The sequence below is a fragment of the Formica exsecta genome, unplaced genomic scaffold (assembly GCF_003651465.1).
Source record: "Formica exsecta isolate Colony F162 unplaced genomic scaffold, ASM365146v1 scaffold36, whole genome shotgun sequence".
NCBI classification, from domain to species: domain Eukaryota; kingdom Metazoa; phylum Arthropoda; class Insecta; order Hymenoptera; family Formicidae; genus Formica; species Formica exsecta.
Window position 1 is genome coordinate 415,528 of NW_021850847.1, and position 23,267 is coordinate 438,794.

General features: G+C 37.4%; 3 protein-coding genes and 1 non-coding gene across 4 annotated transcripts in view; 3 read left to right on the plus strand and 1 right to left on the minus strand.

Annotated features, from left to right (window-relative positions):
- Positions 1-1,579, minus strand: part of LOC115238846 (homeobox protein rough) — a 9,470-nt gene extending 7,891 nt beyond the window's left edge. Inside the window, exon 1 of the mRNA XM_029812963.1 lies at positions 1,219-1,579. The gene's annotated coding sequence lies outside the window, so the exon portion shown is untranslated. The remainder of the gene's footprint in view (positions 1-1,218) is intronic.
- Positions 1,580-2,919: 1,340 nt separating this feature from the next.
- On the plus strand, positions 2,920-7,599 carry LOC115238799 (solute carrier family 49 member 4-like). Its single transcript, XM_029812884.1, has 9 exons — positions 2,920-2,937; positions 3,374-3,464; positions 3,530-3,642; positions 3,872-4,060; positions 4,375-4,504; positions 4,955-5,060; positions 5,238-5,607; positions 6,343-6,439; positions 7,245-7,599. Exons 2-9 carry the CDS (start codon positions 3,382-3,384, stop codon positions 7,315-7,317), a joined length of 1,161 nt encoding a protein of 386 aa, XP_029668744.1. The 5' UTR covers positions 2,920-2,937; positions 3,374-3,381; the 3' UTR covers positions 7,318-7,599.
- On the plus strand, positions 4,631-4,703 carry Trnar-ucu. Its single transcript has one exon. It is a non-coding gene; the product is annotated as a tRNA-Arg (tRNA).
- A 550-nt stretch (positions 7,600-8,149) lies between the features above and the next one.
- LOC115238797 (ectopic P granules protein 5 homolog) lies at positions 8,150-23,228 on the plus strand. Its single transcript, XM_029812883.1, has 29 exons — positions 8,150-8,479; positions 8,727-8,972; positions 9,079-9,816; positions 10,038-10,859; positions 11,064-11,286; positions 11,525-11,697; positions 11,892-12,032; positions 12,287-12,447; positions 12,704-12,833; positions 13,060-13,604; positions 13,756-13,933; positions 14,586-14,813; positions 14,895-15,058; positions 15,177-15,362; positions 15,467-15,590; positions 15,663-16,190; positions 16,471-16,613; positions 16,750-16,927; positions 18,594-18,791; positions 18,881-19,012; positions 19,127-19,363; positions 19,507-19,690; positions 19,813-20,372; positions 20,545-20,714; positions 20,798-21,006; positions 21,133-21,378; positions 21,471-21,687; positions 21,844-22,053; positions 22,130-23,228. The coding sequence occupies exons 1-29, from the start codon at positions 8,462-8,464 to the stop codon at positions 22,479-22,481; spliced, it is 7,641 nt and encodes a 2,546-aa protein (XP_029668743.1). The 5' UTR covers positions 8,150-8,461; the 3' UTR covers positions 22,482-23,228.
- Positions 23,229-23,267: the final 39 nt, after the last annotated feature.

Consider the following 23,267-nt stretch of genomic DNA (forward strand, 5'->3'; position numbering starts at 1 on the left):
AAAATAATGTATACAATATAAAATAAAAATTATGTATATTAATTTTATAAATACTATAGATACATAAAAGACAAGAGAGAAAGACATGTTACACAATTTCCAATATAATAAAAAAATAATATATAAAAAAGAAGACGAGGGAGAGGGTTTCGCAAATTACTCTATTTTGATAACCGCGATTGATAACCAATCATGCATTGTGCTTCGCGAAGAAATGAAAGAGGGGCTCTTTCGCGAGCAAGAATGAAAGAAGTGAACGCGCGCGGTTTAGCGTGAACAGCGAGATTATTTGCGGATTCATTCTGTTTTCCATTTTCTCAATGCGGCGAAACAACGCATCCCGCGATGCGTCCTGATTATCGTTACTTATTGGTATTCGAGTATTCCCCTCCTTCGGTTTTAATCTTTAATTGAAGACGATATTATCCTTCTCTCATGGTGTACAATCTATCTCTGGTTGTCTTTTTTTTAACAAGTAGTTAGGACTAAACCGTATCAAATTGCAGGAAACCTAAAAAAAATTGATCATGATAAAAAAAAAAGAGATTAAAATTTTGATTGCACTTATTTTCCCTATACTTATTGCTAGCTGCTATATCTCAAAAAATAGAATTTGCGAATTGCAGAATATAAATTTTGTGATATGTACAACATTTCATTTTTTATAGCACCATTTTTTAATGACAGATTATTTAATTAATTTAAAATCAAATTCCTGAAAATGTAAGGTATTAATAATTTTCGAATTATAAGTGATTAAAAAAAGAGAGTTTGTTGCAAACGAAACTTTAGCGAATTATAAATGGATCACAAAATTATATTCTTCAGCTAATTTTAAATGAAAATTACTTTAAAATAGAATTTTAATCTTTCAAGTTTAATGACTTTTATATGATGTTAAAAAATTGAATAAACAATGACGTTTTATGATATTCATGCCGAGAAAAATATAATTCAGATTAGAAAATGAAAAAGAGAAAATAAATCTGTCATTAAAATTTATATATATAACGTGGTAAAAACACAAGATATATACACTGTATATACTATTACCGAGTTAAAAAGCAGAAAATGCTGTAAAAACAAAATATGCTGTATATTATTATTATAGTTAAAAAAAAAATGTCTGATTAATGAGCATTGGCATCGAGCAAGATCTACAGCGAAATCAAATAACAATAAAGATAATTGACAATAACACGCTCTCGCAAGCCCTACTATTGAACGGCACAGCAGCTGAAAACTTCATCAGCAACATTCTTCGTCCGCAGCATCCGGCATCATCATGGACCTCGTCCAGTCGTCCCATCATCCTCGATCACGTATATGTCCTTTCCGTCTTCTTCCCGCCCCTTTCCCATCGCCACGGTTCCCTGGCGGATGATCTGGATTGTTTCGTGTGAGATTTATTTGCGCGGTGGAGGCGGATTCTGGATGCTGGACCAATCGGGCGACGGGCGGGGATCGATGTAATTAGAGGAGCCAACCCGGCGAGAGTGCCGAGGGAGAGTGCAGGAAGCACATGCGCGCGCGTCACCGCGAGCGTGCCCGCGCCCGCGCCCGCGCTCGGGTATATGGGGGTGTCTAATTCCCTTTGTGCGCCGTCTATTATTGTCGGCATTTACGATTATTACGCTCACGCTGATTTTGCGCGCGCCCGTCGTCGCGTAGCCGTTGTCGCCGTCGTCGTCGGGCACGACGCAACGCGACGCGACAATACAATTATCGTTATCCCCGCGGTCAATACGCGAGGACGAGCGGCGTCGGGGAGGCCGCGGGTGCGCGGCCGCTTATCGACGCGTTCTCTGGAAAACGAATTTATTATTATTGTTATTATTGTTATCGTTATTTTATCTTTTTTCATTTTTTCCAAACGGAGCAGCAAAATAGCAAAGCTACCGTTTGAAGCTCGATCGATGCCAAATCTCGTAATTCTAAGAATTATAGATATAATATTTCTTTGTTTATGTTCCACTTTCAAATAGCTATTTGTATAGAGTACAAAAGAATTTATTTAATTGAAACAATTATTTGAACGTGGACATGGATAATTAACAAAAGCCCAAGGATACAGATCGAGTTTCTTTTGGGATATTTATCGAAATTCTGATATTTTCAACTGGTTCTATGTTTTGCTTAATTAGCACAATCCCCTAAGGGTATATGTTCGAGGTTTTTTTGAATATTAATCCAATTCCTCTTCGAATCTTACAATCTCTTACAATATAAATTCCATAGAAAAATATATAACATAATCTTCTAAACTACAATATTTCTAAAAAATCCAGGCAAATTTCAAATCTACATGTATGACAAATTCTTTCAATTTCTGCCACACAAAGAAACTCGATGACAAAAAATGCAGATGAATCACCATATATATTCGATAAGAAAAGTTTTAAATATGGTGGCATAATCGCAATTTCTTTTTGACATTAATATAATAACCTTCATGGTGTGTAAACATGACACGGTTATATCAATGTCGTAGCTCACCTAGCAAGCTTTTAAGGAACGGCAAAAGAATATCCAGAAGCAAGATATGTCCCCGAAGACTTGGGCGAAGCACGGGAAGCTTGGAGCTACGACGAAATTACATATCTTGTCGTAAGTCTTCGTATCGTACGTTTTTATTTGAACCGAGATTATCGCCGGAGTTTTAATACGTGAGTATAGGAAGTCAGAGTGAGACTTTGGCCTTGACGGAGTCGGGGCGCGAAATCGGGCCCCGGAAGGAGGGTCGGGTGGCCCTGGGCTTGTTTTGCACTCTATCGTGTTCGCAGTGTTGCGTGTGGAACACCTGGGGCCCGATAGCGGGTTTCGCCTTGCGGGCTTTCCCGAGCTGGAACGAGTCCCTGGTGGCCCTGCTGTCCGATTGGGGATGCATCAGTTATTTAACCTGCTGCATACCCTGCTGCTGGCTCCTCTATAAGAAAGGTAATCTTATCTCTCCAAATTTCTCCATATTTATCGTGATTATAATTTCATTTATTCTACTTCATTCTTTATTCCGATGTATAACGTTTCGCGTCGAGTAATATACATAGCATTGCATAGTAATATAACGTAAAGTAACCTCGCGGAAAGAGAGAGAGAGAGAGAGAGAGAGAGACAGAGAGACAGAGAAAGGACAAACAGAACCAGTTATTTTTTTAAGTAAAGCGATTTTTACAAAAAAAAGTGTTTTTCCCGAAAAGGTATCCGATTTGTCTCACTTTATAAGATTTGTTGATCTCTTTTTTTGTTCTTTACGCGAGATAATTTAATCGTACAATTGATTATGTAAACAAGATGATACACACAGTTCTAAATATCACAAATAAATTTGAAAAACGCACCATTAATGTGTATCGTGTATTAAAATTAACATAAGGCTTGACAATGTCCCTGCGAATGGCGGCGATTCTTTCGACCCTGGCGACCTTCGTTCGTTGCGTGTCCTCTAGAGAGAATGTCTTCACGATGTACGTTAATTCCGTGTGGCTGATCGCCGATCAGGACTAAAGAGAATCCTACTTTTGTCACTCAGAATGGTACACACCGCAGCCATCCTGAACGGATTGTCAGGAGTGATCCTTGGTCCTGCCACGGCACTGGTCTCCGCGATTTGGTTCCCTCCTGGGAAACGCACCACCGCTACCGGTATTTCTCCAATTTATCTATATGTAATCAACAAAAAAAAATATAATTTAAAAAATAATTATGTATATAATATAATTCAACAAAAATTATATTTTTTATATTCATGATAAAGAATACATTTCCGTAACTGGAAAAGCTGCACGGAATAATCATTCTTTTTCTTAAATTTTTTTTGTTGAATTGTGCTATTATTATTACATTAATCTGAGCAAGTTAATCGATATTGTAGGCATATCTTCCGCCTGCAATCAATTGGGAATGGCGATTTCTTATTTAATCGGGCCGGCCGTAGTAGAGAACACAGTCGCGCATAATACTACGCCTTTAATAAATAATACAACGTTCAACGCAACTGTCGCTTTTGATAGAATGTACTACGTGGTATTGCGAGCACAGATTATGTCTCTCATGAGGATCGGTATGTTTTTTAAAGAAGCTGTATATAAACAAAGTAATTTTCTGTTTATATAAAATTTATATTTCAGTAAGCAGTGTTTGCAATATACTGACAGTTTGGCAGCAGATTCGAACATAGAAATCGCGGCAAACTGGCATCAACTGCGTGTTTGCATTATACATCTAACAATAAGTTTATATTCTGCTGGCAAAGCCTGCTACAAAATTTGACGACAGATTTGATTGTTTTAATGTCGCTAAGACTTGAAATAAAATCAAATAAAATTGTTGGAATAATTTGTTAACTTTTTCCGCTGTTTTGCATAATGATTTCAGAATTTGTCGGTCAATTCTTAATCCTGATAGGCATTCTTTGCTTCTTACCGGAAGAACTTTGTCAATCTGTTGATCTCTCCGAAATTTCTGAGCGTCTTGGTCTTGCGGAATCAGTTCTTCGTCTTCTAAAGTAATTTATTATAATCCTTCAAAGATTTCAAATATGAAATTTTGTAAAAATGTATTATAATTTATCCCTTTTTTTGTGATAAATTAGTGATGCTACATCACTTTCTATTTCACGAAAGAGTACCAAGTCCCTTTGGCGCAGAGGATAGCGCGTTGGACTTCTAATCCAAAGGTCGTGGGTTCGATCCCCACAAGGGATGGATGTTGATCCTTTTTCTTTTTTTTTCTCAGATTCCTTTTCTTGTTTTCTTTTGAACATTGTGATTCGTATACTAAACTTCCCGATCTAAAAATAACTAAATATCGATTAAACGGTCGAAAAGTAAACATATGCATATAAACTTTTTCTTATTGTTTGCTTATTTATACATATGTTAATATATTACGCACAATAATAATTAATTTATTATAGAAACTTAACTCTATACAATCTGGTTATTTCTGTTTACAGGAACAAGAACATGTGGTGTCTCTGCTTAGCTGCTGCGCTTAGCCAAGGTGTGACTGGACCTTGGCTTGCAATGATGACAATGACCTTTGGCGCCAGCATTACACAAGTAAGAATACAGTTTAAAAATTTTAATCTATCAAACTGTTAAAAATTTACATTCAAAGAGGCTAAGAGCCTTAAGTTCTTGGGATTTCTGTATTTATTTAATCTATCTCGAAAACTTTAGACTTTTTGTCTCTCGCCATGGCGCTACAGATAATTTTTTTAATAAGTCAAAATTCAGGGGGAAGCGGACAAATTAGCTTTCTGGACCATCATCGTCAGTGGCGCTTTGAGCTTAATAGCATCGCGATTGGCAGACGCATTTCAAGGTCGTCTAAAGATTACTCTTCACATACTCTTGACGATATCGTCAGCAATGTTTCTATGGATACTCTTGCTGGACGATCGTATCCTAGTTTTCCACAAGGGTGAGCTGTACGCCGCAGTGATCCTGGGAATATCCGCCAGCTGGTCCACCCCCGCCCTTTTTCTTGAACTCGCCTCCGAAATAGCGTTTCCGGTCTCCGAAGCCATCGTCGGCGGTTATATGATCTTTCTGTCGAATCTCGTCGGCGCGCTCTTCTATTTCTCATACTTTCTCCCGTGGATGAGTAAGAATAACTGTTACGATATATTCCGATACTCTATAAATTAAAATATTATATTATATTTTAATATATCCACAACTATATAATGTTTTTGATATTATATGTGTATGCGATCACTCTTTATCTTGTGCTTTTATATTACATAAGCAGATATTGATAATTAAAAAGTATCATTCTAAAATACAGAAAATGCATAGTTATAGAAAATTATCGCGATAGTATATTACATAGATTTAGAAATATTATTATCTCTTCTTCCTTCTTTTCCTTTTCCCTGCTCACATTTTTTTTATTGCATTTTGAATTTTCTTCAAGCATAAACTATTTCCAGTTTTTTTTTTTTTTTTTTTTTTTATTTTTTTTTTTTTCCTTTTTCTTTTTTTTTTTTTTTTTTTTTTTAATTTTTTTTTTATTTATGAGAAAAATCAATGTGTTACAGACGATTGGAGATATCGCCGGTTATGTCGGTGGTCCACCAGCGGCAGATAGCGGCGAAAAGGAGCATGTATTAGTGTGCCTGAAAATCGAGATTAGCGGACGTCGCGGCGTCATGCTACTCGATCCCGGTTACCATGTTGCGCTTTCTCTTACTTTTTACATATCTCTTATTATTTCTATTATTATTTAAAACTTTTATTTTTATTTTCAGGAATTTTAATTTCTGCTCCCTTAATAATGATAAAAATCTTTAATATATAATTTATTAATTTTTTTACTTTCTTTGCTTCTTATTGTTAGATAAACACTTGTCGACGTATTGGACATTTGCAAACATCTCAATGGCAACCATACTCGTAATTTACGTCAAGGAAGATTATAATCGTACAAAGATGAAGTAAGTATATTTAATATCGCCGTATCGCTTTTATGCGATAGAGTTGTTTAATTTGTGATACTCGTATTACGCGCAAATAGCATGCAATTATGTATTAAAAGAAAGACAAAATAGAAAGAAAAAAAGAGTGCACAATTAGACAATTTTACAATAAAGCACATATTTTAATTTAGATTTTAGATCTAAATCATAAAGAGAAGAAAAAAAAAATAAAAAATAAAACTGTTAATTCACACGATATATAACCACACACACACGTATGCACATATATTGCCTTTTTATTTTTTAATTTATTTTTTGCGTTAAGGCGTCTGTTTCCTCATTGCAATTATATTGAATTATGATGTCAGAAATGAGAAATTATAAGAATTTTTTTTCTCGCGTATATACATTAAAATAAATAAATTTTTTTACATCATGTCATTATATATACACCACGGATATAAAAGAGACATATCATCGACATCATAAATATATTCTATTAAATAGAAGAGATTATAACATGACATGCTAAAAAACTATAATTTATTTCGATATATAGTATAAAAAGATGATATACATTTTTTTCACTTTCGCTTGTGACTCCGATATTATTGCAGTGAGAAATCATATAAGTTTTACAGCTATATCTGTATATTACTATATACATATATTATTATAGGTTATTAGAGAGAATTTATGTTTTTTATATGAAATTTTATATCTCACAAGATTTGTATATTATGTTTTCTTGTTAGTATATGTGAAACATATTCTACATGTCATATATATTAATAATTAATTATTGCCGATATCGATATTTTAGTTCGACATCTCGAGCATCTTGGAAAGAAATAAAAAATTGCAAAAGATTTCGAAAGAAGAAAATACAACGCTAACCAGATTCCATTCAATCTTTCAATTAGTATATATAATTAATAAACATCCACAGATATCATTATCTCATCAAATTTTCGCTACAGGCAAGACTGCAATAGCAAAATTTATAAGAATTACTGTGTAATAATAAAGATATATGTATTTTTATTCCGCCGAAATCGCATACAAAATAATTCATAAAAATGCATGTACAAGTTAAAACAAATAAATAATAATAGTTCAATATAGATCGTATATAGAGCAAAAAAGTCTTTGCTTTTTTTGTCTCGATTGATCAAATCAAATGTTACTACCTGATGAGTTAATTTTTGAATGTAACGGACAGATTCTAATAGGCGGACAGCATCAGCTGATTCTTACACTATTACGCGTGCGTGAAGTCTGACATTACTGTATACTTATTTTATAACTTTTAACAACAAATTCGCTGTCGTTGCGTAGCTATTTTCCGATACGTTTTAGCTGCGCAGCGACACGTAACGATAACGATATCATCGTTACGAAGTTTACAAAGAGAATTGGCCTACTGCTCCCAGCAGTGTTGCAAACTGGTGAGACAAATCTCGCGCATGCGTAACAGCGCAAGTACTAGCAGACGTAGATTAACGTACTCACGCATGCGCACAAAAATCCCATTCGGAGAGATTTCTTGATCAATCAGGGAAAAGATTCCTCTATCCCGATTGGTCAATCAAACTCTTCCAAGCACTCGTAGTGCCAAGTCGAACGCAGTTCGTGGCAGTTGGTGGTGGTTGGATGGATTTCTAGTGGATCGATTGACATATATTGAAATCACTTCGAAACGCCAAGTGGACTAATTCCATTGTTTAGTAGAGATTTATATCAGCTGTGGAGGCCAACTGGACGTAAACAGTTCTCATAAGCGTTCATAAGTTTTGATTCCTTATCAGCAATTGATTGCACTAATGACAGTGCTGAAAATAATGATGAATGCATCTATAACATTATTTTTGGTATTCAAAACATCATAACTTTCGTTGCGTTGGATCGCCTTTATCAATCCTCGATCTACTACAAATAGTTTCCTTAGAGATACAGCAACCTAAGATTGTCAGAGGATATCCAGTGATTTATATTGATCAATACCAATTAGTTAAAATATAATAGCGATACCGATGCATCATGGAGAAGCAAAAACAGGTGAGACAGATTGCTAATCTGCAATCTCCTGCATCGCTTTTCTGGTATTTGTAGCGACATTAACAGAGCATATAATTGTATATATAATTACTATTGTTATATATTATTACACATTATATATTATTTACATATCTTATTAATATATATATATATTTCTATAATTTGACTAGATGATAGATTAATAACGAATGAATTGGTAGCGATATCACAGATGTAATATAAATTAAAATTTGTGCTTCGTTCCCAGAGGAAGAAACGGGACAGATTGCGCCAGTCAATGCTTCAGCACCAAATACCAGATGCACCCACGTTGGAGGAGTTCGAGTGCCTGCTCGGAGAATCTCCCACGAATTATCCCAAAGGTGAAGCGGTAGAAGATATAGAAAGCGAATTACATTCAGCTGCTATCGACACAGAAATTTATGAAAAGCAGGCTGCTGAAAAAGCAGCTTACGAGAAGGAGCGCACTCTACAAGTTGAAACAACAGGCGAGGTAAGTAATTTTACAAAATTATATCTCAATGATATCAGGAGCTTGATCATACATGATCGAGTCCTGAATTAATAGCATTTTGAAATAAATAGATTATATATTTTAGATATTGTTGTTAGCTGAGAATTCCCAAGATGAAATTGACGCTATTCAACTTGACTCTGCGTCCAACGACATCTTGGATGATCAAATAGATCAAACCCAAGTAAGCCTTTCCACTATTCAATTGGTAGATATATCACCAATTAATCCTGAAGAATTCAATCAATCGACGCGAGACACCAAAGATCTAATTAAAGCAAAGATTTTATCGAAGCAAACAGAGATTGGAGAAGGCAAAAAGGATATTCTGAATGCATTCAAGGATGTTAAACCGTTTACAGAGCAACAATTGACGTCCTTGTATTACAATCAGGAACTGGCGTTAGTGGACGCGTTTGTGACTGAGTTTACAGAGACACAGTTGAGATGCGGGCCATTGAGACAGCAGCACAGGCTGCACGAGCTATTGATGAGTTACCTGAGAGTGCGGAACCACCTGATTGTAAATTCGTACGAGCTGGAACATTTAAAGAAGAACTGTCGGGAAACGCAGAAACAACTCTGGTGCTTGGAAAAAACGTCAGAAACGGAGAGTGGCGAGTGCCAGGACGGCAATCCTGTCAGTGCCGTCCACGAGTATTCGGTTGCCCATTTCAATCAGCAGGCTGTAGTAGTGCTCTCCAGGACCTTGTCAGCCATCAAGGATACTTTGCATGATAGCCAAGCATTATACTGCTATGAAGCAGAGTCCTTGCGTCTGCAAATTGAACATTACGTGCAAAGAGTTGCTAGAAGTTTTAATGTGAGTTGCCTTTTGCTGAGTAAATTTTTTAAAATATCAAGGATATTGTAAGATTCAAAGTTATGAAAAGCTAAGATTGAGTTAAACTTAATTAAACTGGGTTAATTTAAATAAAGTTGAGCTAAGTAGCATGCTACTAGATTCCATGCAGAAATCCAATAATCGTATAATTTTAATCTCTCTTAAAATTCAACAATTCAAATTTTTTTTCCTGTTTTCAGGAATTTGCTAATCTTTCGCAAACCGCTCCAGCAAACCTTCTGCCGGAGCAATCACCGTCTCAGACAGCCCCGCAGCTAGTGGAGCTCAGGATGTGCGTGACGGTTCTATTCAACTTCCAGCGTCGCGTTCTCAAAGATGGCAAGTTTGTCACAGACACCAGAGAATGGCTGTCGAGGTTGGTGGCGGTGCTTTTGAGAGTTGCCACATGGCAGGATCACCTGTTCCTACTGAATCATATACTGCGATGTCCCGGTGGCGTGATGAACTGGGCCAAGTCGTTTGTGCAAGTGCCAGTGCCGCAGAAACTCTCTGGATTGAGTTCCTCGCCTTTTAATGATTCATATCTTGATCATATGATCGCCACTCTCGCGGTAATCCTTCTACCAATCAAGGATCGGGATAAGTTTTTGGAACAGGTGCAGGTATCCTTGCAAGATACCACAAGCAGTCCAGGGGATACAGTATGGGTGATGCTGGATGAGGAGGGCGAAGAGGACGAAGACATCGCCAATGTCGGCGCCAATCTCTTCGAGAGCGATCTGATTTCTCTTCTCAATCAGATTCCATTGGACAGGCTCTTCGAGCAGGTGCTGTTTGTTCGATGTCAGAACGACAAGTATGAGCAGGAGGAGAACGCCATCACGGATCATCACATGTTGCGCCTCTTCGCGTTCTACACTGTGCTCGTCAGACTACTGAAGCAGGGTCTAAAGACCTATGATTCGCCACGATATAGACAGTTAGCGAAAAGACTCAGCGCGTTGATCAGAGACGTCGTTCAATACGCTAGCGATCAGTGGGAGGCTTTTGACAGAAGTCAGGTATATAGAACGCGACCAAATTTCACGAATTCGCAGAATTCTGTAGAATTATACTGAATTAATTAAAGGCGTATGCTTTATTTTTTGTCAATTTTTATTCGGTTTTTTTTGTGAAAATTTATATGGACATTACTTTCTCTGTTATGATTTTCTAATTCTTGTATTTTTTTGTGGATTTTAAAAGCTATATTAACTGTTATATAGATAACTGATGAATCGATGCTGTTGAAACTGCAGATTGAATATGATTGCTTTTTCCTGAGAGCTATCCTCTGTATATTTTCATCACGGCGTTTAGGTGCCTGGCAATATCTTGCAGCAATACCATATCACATTATATCATCGACTACCTTGTGGCACATCTTCTATATTCTGCATACTGATTCTACGCTTGGCGACGTAACAATGTCAAATATGTCAATCTCAGGTAGATGAAGAGTACGATAAAATAATGTTAATAACAATAATAGAAATTACAAGGTATAAGATAATAAGTTATCTTTAGTCACATGCTGTCTCTCTTTTACTCTTTCTTTTGCTATTTTATTTTTGTAGTGATTAGCATTTTTTCTCTATTTCTTTGCCTTTTTTTCGATACTTGCGTACAAACTTTGAACCCTATAAAAGTATGCTACAATGTCAATAACAATGACATGATATTGCAGACTGGGAGACAGAGTTAGATTGTCCTGAACTTCATAAGCAGTTTGAAGAAAAGTTGGGCAACATGCCAGGTGACGAGTCTTATTTTCTGCTAACAACCTTTGCTAATATGGCTATGGCAAGAGCCCACAAGGACTATGATTTTGTGAGAACAGCCACAATCGATCTGTTTCAAGTATGCGAATACATTCAATGAATTTGTTAAATATATAATCTGTTTCTATCATTAATGCGATAATGACGAGACAATCTATCTATAAATAAGAAAATTTCTAATACTTTTTACATTTACAAATATCTTTGAAATTTACTGTATATTTAGATATTTAATCTTTTTAATTGTCGAATTTTTAATAAATTGAATTACAGATTGGATTTCTCAGCGAGAAAACTCAAGAGTCTTGTTCAAAGGATGCGAGGTCACTTTTATCAAATTTGACAAGCAAATATCCTACTCTTCTATCTGACATTTTGCAAAAATTAAAGGACAATTTTGTATCAGTCGGGAAGGTATAAAATAATAACTTTTATATAGGTATAAAATCACATAAAAGTGTGTAAATTTGTATATTATATAAAATCTTTAACAAGAGAGAGAAGGAGACAAAGTTCTCTCTTATTAACATTCATTATAAAATTTCTTAAACGAGTTATAATAATATTATAAGAAAATAATATACTACTTGTGTAATAATAAAAATAGCTAATTTATTTTTAAAATAAATTTGCAGGTAATAATAATAATCGTTTTTTAATGATTTTAGCTGAGTTTGTATCTGTTCACGGAACTGAAAATAGGAATGTGGATGCCGCAGCAGCAGGATATGGCAATTCTCTCTACCTGGTTACATCAGCATCCCTTAACTTCGTCCGAAAATCATCTGGCTCGACTGATACTTACACATTTGAATTGGGGTCTTGATGCGTAAGTTGTCTTAATATTTTCGACGTTTTTTGAAAAGACAGAAATTTTATTCTTGAAGGAACACAAAAAGATTTATGTTGTTATCTACAATATCTGAATTCTTCAACTATGTGTCCATTTTGCTCTTTATCAATTTTTGACCTATTCAAATGTAATTCTTATAAATGTATCCTCTTTATCTCCTACTAAGTTGTCATAATTATAAATCCAAAATTATTGATTACAATTTATATGATTGAATTATCCGTTAATGCAGAAATGACAATTTGTACCTTCCGATTGATCTACATCGACAAGTAGCGTTATTAATTGTCGAGCTTATGATGAAGTATGTGCCCGACACCCCAATGCAGACAGCCTCGTTATTAGCTGAAGGTGTGAAGCAGGTGAGTCGTCGGTTACTGAAGAGATGAAAGTAAAAAACTGATAAAAAAATCACTCTTATTTAAATATGATAATATTTAAATACAGTAGCATTAGTTTTATCGATATTTGAAAATTAGAAAATTAATATTATAAGGTTAAGAATGAACTAGATTGTCATATTATGATGGATTATCCATCAAGATTAAAACGAATAAAAGTTCAAGTCTGTTCTTGATATCGTTTCAGGTCTCTTCGATAGTGAGACCGCAGAACAGTGAGCAAGCGTTCAGCTTGTGGGCGTGGGAGATGATGAATAGACTGAGGCTACATCAACTGGACCAATCGGAATCCGTGTGCCAGAATACCATTTCGAACCCGGCCGAGGGTCTCGCCTTCGTGCCCGATATGGAATCAAACTCCATCTTAGAAATTTTAGCAAAAGGAGTACGCGAAAAGCAGCCGATCGCCTGCTACGCCTCCGTGCTGATGACCCTGTGGGGTCACTCGGTGCCGCTGATTTGCGTCGAGGGTTTTAGCCAGCTGCAGACCTTACAGTGCTACTATAAATATGAGCAAGTGCTGGTGTGTTTGCACCGCGTGGTACCATTGTTCCTCGAATGTCCGGACTCGTTACTGAAGAACGACAAGTTCGTTAGTCTGATTGTGCCGCTCGTTGCCGCCGATCGGACGTATATGAAGATAGCAAAGAATTTGATTGCCCCAGAATTTCCCGGTCCAATCCTCAGACAGTTCTCGAATATGATCGAGTCTCACTTGTATCATTTCAAACGGTACGTGCGGATGAGTTAATATAATTATATAAAAAAAATGAAATAAATAATATATAGAAATAGAATAGTCAATAAAATAGGAATAAAAGGGGATAGATCTATATAGTATAGATACTTGAAAATAATTATTTTTTGCGTATGTTGATCATAGGTATTGCTTAAATAGTCCGGAACGTTTCGTGAATCTATGGCTGAATGTGCTGATACTTGTTCAGGATTGGAACAAGGATCATAGCGTGATGTATTTGATGGATACCGTGATCCGCGCGGCGTTCTTTTATTTAGAAACTCGGACGACAATGGAGAACATGTTTCAGAATCTTTTCTGCGTAAGTAATTTAAGTGTAATATAATTGTATGTATCTCACATACACATATGCATAGAGACAGAGGCAAGGGTAATTTTAGAATTAGCAAAGAATGCATATATAATATAGAAAAGATGTATCCCAAATCGTGATACAAACTAAGGGAAGATGTGATGCAAAAATAAGTCAAAAACAAAATGAATTTTTTTTTTTTGAAAAAATTTGCCACCCTTTTGTACGATTTCAAATATATTCTGTACATAGTTATATCAAAAATCAAACAATATTGTAATTTTGCAATAAAATATTCCATTCTTTTAATAAGAAATATCGATTTTATTAGCCTGCTTTAGATGGAAGTAGCGAGGTATGATATATAAAAATTAATTCATACAAAATCAGGTTTTTTTAATATTTATTCTATATATATCTAAATTTATCACAAATAATTATATATTATATTTATATTACCAATATTACACCACACAAATAAATTACCAATATAAATATATAATATATTTAATATATATAATATCTATTGATAATAAAGAAAAATTGTGTGTGTGTGCGTGTGTATGTGTGTAATATTTGTAATTTTTTTAAACTTCTCGCGATATCTACAACAATTAACGTATGCATTTATTCATGCGATTTGAATGTGCGATTCTCGTAGAATATACCGTCTACTCGAACGCCGGGGTCGTTCGGGTCTTTCTTAAGCTGGGCGACGGGATGCTCCAGTTCGGCAAGTCTTCTCGGTGGAACTGTTCAGACGATATGGCTCGCTTATCAGATCTTGTTGACGGAGCAGTATGATAGGGAACTTAAGACCGGACTTTGGCGGGAGATCTTGCGGGAATTGTCTATGCAATCCAAGATATCTCTGGATACTGCTCTCAAGGTTTAAGATCAATTGTATTAAGAACAAGATTATGCGTTCCAAGTAAATAAAAAATTATAATTGTTACGAAATCCCTTTCAGAGAGCTTGCGCAACAGTGAAGATAACTCCATTCGGAGTAAACAATCTGTCTATTTACCGTTGGTCTCAGCAGGCCCTTGACACACCCATAGATCATCCGATCCTGCCTCTTTTATGGCAAAATTTCTTTAGTTTATTTCTTGCACGAGCTCCTATCATATCAGGGTGATTATTACTATTATTTTATTCTTTAAAAAAGAGAAAGAAACGGGCACAGTAATTTTATATAATAAACATGCACAGCAAATGTATAATTTATTTCTTTATTTTTAAATTGTTCTAGATCTATGGATAAAGGTGGGTTTGGGGAAAAGTTTTTTGAAGGAATGATAAATCTAAGCTACTTGAAAAAGCTGAAAAAGCGATTGCACGAAACGACAGAACATTTCCAAGTCAAAGGGGAGAAAGACACGGACAACGGAAAACCGATCACGGATGAACGGCGTATATTTTATCTCAGCGCAGCAAAGTGAGCGAACATATTGGATATCAGTGAGATGAAATATTTTTCTCGAAGATATCTTTGAAAAAGTGTATATATTATATATATATTTATGCTTTTATTTATCGCAGGTTTTACAAAACACTAAGCCTCTGGTTGGAAGAACCCCGTCTTCAGGAACCAGGACTTTACCTCCCAGCTCTGCCACCGCAATATATGTCGCAAAGGCTAATTCTGCTAGTGCAAGGAGACCGAGTAAGTCAATCACACATCAGAGACATCCAAATTATTATACACTTTTGCTTCGTTACCTTCGCCAATTTTCAGACTCTCTGGCTGGAATATATCGACTATTGGACCGTGCAGCAAAGCCAGCTGAAGGCCGTAAGCGAGTGGGAACGCGCAATATTTCGCGATCCCGAGAATCGACCAGGAATCCAGAGATCTCAGTCCGCTTCGGCGAGCGCTGTGGAATCGATTAATCCTCTTCACAGAATCTTCCGCCGACTAAATGCCTATGAATCGCCGCTTTCACCGCCATCCTTGAGTCGTAATCAGTCTGTGTTGAGCTGCGTAGCCAGGGAATGTCTCTACAACTCCGGTGCCGTCATCAATCTAGTCAAACCGCATCTCCGAGTCATTCTTGACTATGCGCAAACTTACAACCTCATGATATCCGAACACACCGCGGTGGACTGCAGTTTCCTCGAACTAGTCCCGACTCTCTACCGGGTCTATGAGAACCATGTGACCTTGCATGCCCTTTGCGACCCAGCGCCACCCGGTCAGAGACGTTCGAGATCGGGCACGCCGCCCACAGTACACTGTGCAGGCCCTGCGATTATTAAGATAACAGTACAGTTGAAAATAAAAATAATTTATAATTAAGAAATAGATTATAATTAAAAAATAGAATATTTATCTAGATATTAAATAAAATATTAAATGCCATAAAAATTTATATATAGCTTATGTATTTATATGTCTACATATTTATCTGTACACACACACAGTGTATATATATTTATTTATAAATCTCTCTACTAATCTTTGATACTTAATATTCTTGATCTGAATAAATAATCAGATGTATTCTTAAAGTTTCTCATAAACAAAATTTTTTTAAATTGCATAGGTTGAAGAAGCTCATGTCAGCGAAGGTGTAGATCACATGATAACTCAGAATCGAGCAGAGTACGAAAATCTCTTAGTGAAAGCTAGTCAACCGCCACCCAGCAAGGTCACTCTTGGTTGCGTCTTCATCGATCATTTGATCGCGTAAGCGGTTTAATTGACTAACTCTAGGATGTGTATTTTAATGTTATAATTAATTGTCATTTTATTCATTAAAATTATTGCTAGCGCAGCAGAAAATTGCACAATTACTTTTTTCTCATATACTCTCGCCTTTCAGGATGTTGGAGCACGAATTAACTATCAGTCGAACTAACGAAAACACTGTGATACTACGCAAGGTGCAAGAGAGCGGAGTCAAGCTGTTCTATCATTTGGTGGAGTTCTACACGGAGGAAGCGGCATTATGCCCTTCCACGAAACAGCTCATTACCACTTGTTTGGAGAAATTGGGTCAGGTATGCGTCAGATTTAAAATTTTCATCAATTCGAGATCATAATTTTACATATCAACTTGTTCACGCAGAACAGATTCTAAGCATAACTATATCGAGAAGAATTCTTTAATCTCGAAATGTACAGTGAGACTTCTGTTGTTTCCAGTTATTCATCAGCGGTGAAGAAGTTCAAGGCCCATCCAAATTATTATACACTTTTGCTTCGTTACCTTCGCCAATTTTCAGACTCTCTGGCTGGAATATATCGACTATTGGACCGTGCAGCAAAGCCAGCTGAAGGCCGTAAGCGAGTGGGAACGCGCAATATTTCGCGATCCCGAGAATCGACCAGGAATCCAGAGATCTCAGTCCGCTTCGGCGAGCGCTGTGGAATCGATTAATCCTCTTCACAGAATCTTCCGCCGACTAAATGCCTATGAATCGCCGCTTTCACCGCCATCCTTGAGTCGTAATCAGTCTGTGTTGAGCTGCGTAGCCAGGGAATGTCTCTACAACTCCGGTGCCGTCATCAATCTAGTCAAACCGCATCTCCGAGTCATTCTTGACTATGCGCAAACTTACAACCTCATGATATCCGAACACACCGCGGTGGACTGCAGTTTCCTCGAACTAGTCCCGACTCTCTACCGGGTCTATGAGAACCATGTGACCTTGCATGCCCTTTGCGACCCAGCGCCACCCGGTCAGAGACGTTCGAGATCGGGCACGCCGCCCACAGTACACTGTGCAGGCCCTGCGATTATTAAGATAACAGTACAGTTGAAAATAAAAATAATTTATAATTAAGAAATAGATTATAATTAAAAAATAGAATATTTATCTAGATATTAAATAAAATATTAAATGCCATAAAAATTTATATATAGCTTATGTATTTATATGTCTACATATTTATCTGTACACACACACAGTGTATATATATTTATTTATAAATCTCTCTACTAATCTTTGATACTTAATATTCTTGATCTGCTAATCTTTGATACTTAATATTCTTGATCTGAATAAATAATCAGATGTATTCTTAAAGTTTCTCATAAACAAAATTTTTTTAAATTGCATAGGTTGAAGAAGCTCATGTCAGCGAAGGTGTAGATCACATGATAACTCAGAATCGAGCAGAGTACGAAAATCTCTTAGTGAAAGCTAGTCAACCGCCACCCAGCAAGGTCACTCTTGGTTGCGTCTTCATCGATCATTTGATCGCGTAAGCGGTTTAATTGACTAACTCTAGGATGTGTATTTTAATGTTATAATTAATTGTCATTTTATTCATTAAAATTATTGCTAGCGCAGCAGAAAATTGCACAATTACTTTTTTCTCATATACTCTCGCCTTTCAGGATGTTGGAGCACGAATTAACTATCAGTCGAACTAACGAAAACACTGTGATACTACGCAAGGTGCAAGAGAGCGGAGTCAAGCTGTTCTATCATTTGGTGGAGTTCTACACGGAGGAAGCGGCATTATGCCCTTCCACGAAACAGCTCATTACCACTTGTTTGGAGAAATTGGGTCAGGTATGCGTCAGATTTAAAATTTTCATCAATTCGAGATCATAATTTTACATATCAACTTGTTCACGCAGAACAGATTCTAAGCATAACTATATCGAGAAGAATTCTTTAATCTCGAAATGTACAGTGAGACTTCTGTTGTTTCCAGTTATTCATCAGCGGTGAAGAAGTTCAAGGCCCGCAATTGTTGAGCACAATCATTCAGAGGCCTAATCTCGGGGGCTTATTGGGACCACATTTCACGCCCGTCGCTGGTGGAGCCAACACGTTTTTGCAAATGTATCAAACCGTCGTGGACTTGTCCACTGGATCGAACGTTGACTTGTGCTTTGTGCTGCTCTCAAAAGTAGGTAGAGAGAGTCAAAATTATTCTTTGTTTAATCTTTGTTTAATCTTGTTTAAGCATTGTCTAATGGATTATTATTTCTATTATAGTTTGACGTCAGCAGTTGGTTAAATTATCGCCGTCCGCGATTAAGCGAAAGATCTACCTTCATAGATCTAGTCTCTAAAGCGTTGTACAACATCGGTCTGAATCCCGAAGAAGAAAAGCTGATGCTGCATGAAGTGAGAATTCTTTTTATTTTCATTATACTACTTATTTCAATTAATTAACAAGAAAAAAAAAACGAAAAGAATTACAAATAATTACAAAATTTCAATTATATTATCGCGCTGCAGCTCTTTCGGAATCATCTACGACTCATTCTTCTACATGAGTTCCCCGAACACTACGGCGAGGTGTTGAGCGCGGTGCTGAGAGGATCCGAGAGCCAGAATCTGTCGCTGGATGTATGGCGCGATTTGCTGGGAGCCCTTAGCGGCAAGCCGAAAAATATTGCACCTATATATCCTCCCAAGATCAGAGACGAAATCAGACATTATGCCACGGAACAAAGGCTGTTATCTCGTCAAGAGGTTCCATAAGCAATTTTATTATCGAAACAATTATTCTTATACGAAAAGAAACATTCAGTTTTGTCGCGCTTCGTTTTAGATGCAATAATAAATTTCATCGGAGTTAGATAGTATCATGACGATATTTTCGTGCCATTTCACAGATGCACGACACCGCTGTGCTACTAAGCCGACATTTCATGAAGGAAAGATTGCAATACGGATTGTACGGCCTCTATCCGAAGTACAGAATTTATAATGAACCGTTGACCGTATTTCTGGGTATGGTCGGCCACGCCTTGGTTGTGTTGACACTTCAGGCTGATCGAGGATCGCTTGCAGATCAATGTGAGTCGGTATTTTTAGAACTATGAATTTTTGGAATCTTGAAATCTTGCTACATAACTATCCGAACATACAAATTATATATCTACAACAAAGAAGAGAAAACTATCGCCAACGCTCTTCAGTGTGCGAAAAGATCTGGCCGGTATTAAGCGAGATGTACGCGCCGTGGATTACTCCATACTGGACGAGGAACTTACGGGAGCCTACAGCTGCGTGGATCCAGCAGTTGACGGACGACAGATCGGTGTTGCTGCCATGGATTATCACCGACGGTCCTTACGCGAATCGGACGATGGCGATGTTCGCCGAGTGCGTCCGTTTCATCATCGATACTATGCCGGCGTCGAGTAAAATTCTTAGCTTTGTGTGGCAGTTCTACGTATCCAATTACGCTCACGTATCCGTCAAAGATCACGTGCTAAATGTGGTGCATGGAAACTTCCTATCCCTTCCGTGGGATCGCTTTTGTCCCGCTATCAACGACATCGAGTTAATGATCAAGGTCATTGATCAGTATCTACCGGACTGCCACTTGTTCCTCGGAAGCGTCTTCACCTGGATTAATTGGTCAGCGTGGATCGGTGAGTTGATAATCACGCAACCGCTGCCGGTTGCTGCCAGGATGCACATCTGTTTGCTTAACTTGCTGGTGAAGCTGTCGAACGAGCCCAACGTCAGACAGGTAAGAGCAAAGAGAATAAGAGATAAAATTCGAGAAATAAGAAATTAAATCCTGAAAGGTAGAGAAAGATCTAATCTTTAAAAATGCAAGGAGTAAAAATTCAAAAAATATGAACTCACCGCAATGATTATCGAAGAAAAATTAGCTTTAACGATACTGATTAATATTTCAGAATGAGAAAGCGGTGCAGTTGGTTACAGAAGCCGAAGGCTTCTCATGGCACTTAATCGACGCCGCGGCATATGATCAAGTGATCAATTGGCACGTGATGAGCTGCGATCCCAGGGTGATTTTGTGTCTGGGCAAGGACCAGACTCACGCTATCGACGTAGCCGTTAACAAGTGAGTCTGATACGTAGTGTATATTCACTTTATATGCGTAATAAATAATACAACATGGATTAAAAATTATTTGATATATATAGCTTAATGAAAATAGCGGCGGCCTACGATCCTACAGTGAAACACTTTCATCCTACCACCTTGAAGAAGCGACAAATGTACGTACGTTCCATGGTGAAATTGCTGATCAACTGTACCACAAGACATAAGTCTCTTCTCTCGACCAATAGCAAAGTATTTACCAATACGTTGTCGCGGATGCTCGACGATATGGAGATCGTCATCACCAGCAGTAAATATCTAAATAGAGATTTCAAGAATGACTGATTTACAGTTTTGAAATCGAAAAAAATCAAAAGTTAAAATCTAAAAGTAATTGATGTAATTTCTTTTTCCTGACTTTTCTTATTCTTTTTAGCCGTCTCCGAGTCGCAACAGGTTGCCGAGGCCGGCCTGCTGATCACCGAGTTCTTGCATTCGATCAATCAAAGCGGAGTGTTGGTCGATCATCTTCGTAGCAGTTGGACGGCGTGGCTGCTGGAGCGAACAGCTAGTAGTCCGGTGCTGATGGGCGTGTTAAGAGTTATCGGAATGGCAGTCGCTTCCTCGTCCACTCTGGGCCATCTTATGGAAGCCGCGTTGGAGGCTTACTTTAAATACAACGGTAAATAACTGATCGATTACTTTCATATAACATGTTTCTCATTTTATGCTTCAGATTTTGTTTCGAACTTATTGATGACGCTTCTATTTTAGTAACGGAAGATATTCGGCCTACGTGGGCGTCAGTGCTGACGGTCTTGCAGTCCGTGGTACCCCGACAACCGCCACTAGAATCGGTACTGGTGTCTGAGGGGAGGTTGTTGGCCCTTTACTCTGTGTTGCTAAAGAGACTTCCGTCCTGTAGAGACATCCGGGAGGAAGGCATGCTGCTGATCAACTTAGTAGACTGGATCACCGCTGTTAAAACCACGTAAGTCATACCGCGAAGAATATACAGAATTAACTAGATACGACGAAAAAATATTTTTACGTGCATTTAAGATCGTTTTATTATAATTTCTTCAATTTCTATTCCTAGAAAATCCTAGAAAGAAATTACCATTAATATTGATTTTTATTTATTCAGAGACATTGTGGAGGAAAAACAGCCTCTGCTGTGGGCGAAGGCGTGCGAATTAGCTTATAGGCAGTGTCAATACAGCGAGAACACGGTGATCGCTGCTAGAGCCTTGAAGGGATTGGCACGGGCGTTGCTAACCATAGCAGACGATGTGGGACAAGGATGGGGTATCCTGGGGGCTATCGGACTAAGGAAAGGTTCTCAGCTCACCGTGCGGTACGAGCCATGACACGCGTTATGCGTCCTACATTTTGTTCAACCTTTTAATCGTCCGTTCAATTTTCTCGAATAGATGTAAATTTCTCAGCCGCACCACGGCCGTCTACTGCCTGGCGCAATTGCCGGAATCCAAATCTGATCAGCAGCTGGTGAGATACACACCGCACTCGCCTGGCGTGGCGCCCTCGCGATCGACCGATCCGGACACGATGGAGATCCGACCTAGCGCGGAGGCCGTGAAGGCGATGCAGAACTTGGAAGGGCTCCTGATGAACAAACAGTACGCGGAACTACGAGGAGACGTGGAAAGAGCCATCAGACTCATCAGAGATTCCGCCAACTCCCTTCACAACGCTGTCGAAATCATCGGCGCTTTCACCGCGGAGCTTTACAATCAAAGATATCTGCACGTGCTGACAGAGTGATACTAGCTTTATATTCTGACCTAGCGATGGGCTGATGTGACCTTTCAAATCGCTTCAATGTGATTATATGACACAAATTTCTCGAACGAAAGTTTTCAGAGCCGTTTTATCAAGTCTATCAAGATTTTCAAGTGTTCTGACTTCTCGCGATTGATTTCAATATTTCAAGACTTTCAAAGCTCTTTCAAGATTTACAAGACCGTAAAAATAAATTTGAGAGATATCGAATAATATTTTATCAAGGGAGACTTTTTATGATCGAATTACTTGAAAACTTGCAGGACAAGAGGTCGAAAGTCTATCGCTACGTAGATCTCACCAAATAATGACGCGTTTAAATCGAATGCTTGTGTCAGAGTCAGAGATTCAGAATGCATTACGATTATTTATTATATATATATATATATATATATATATATTTTGTGATCGGAATGTTATGGATATTTATTGATATTCAATCGAATCCTGATCTCTTAATGTACATAGTTGCAATGCAATCTTAATCTTTAATTGAATTGCATAATTGCAAGCTTAAAACAAGTCTTATTGTTTAAACCTTTTAGATCTGCATCGATCTTCTAGTCACGTGAAGTCTGTTTCTTTTCTTAATTCAAAACATTGTGAAGTTTAGGATGCATTCAATTTAAACGCACACTGGTTTATATTGTCGATAACGATATTTATTATTAAAATGATATTTAACGATAAATTGTTATTTATGTAACGTAAAATTTGTTACGCATTCAACTCGCGTTGCGAATGCTTTCTTACCTGTTTACATCTTGC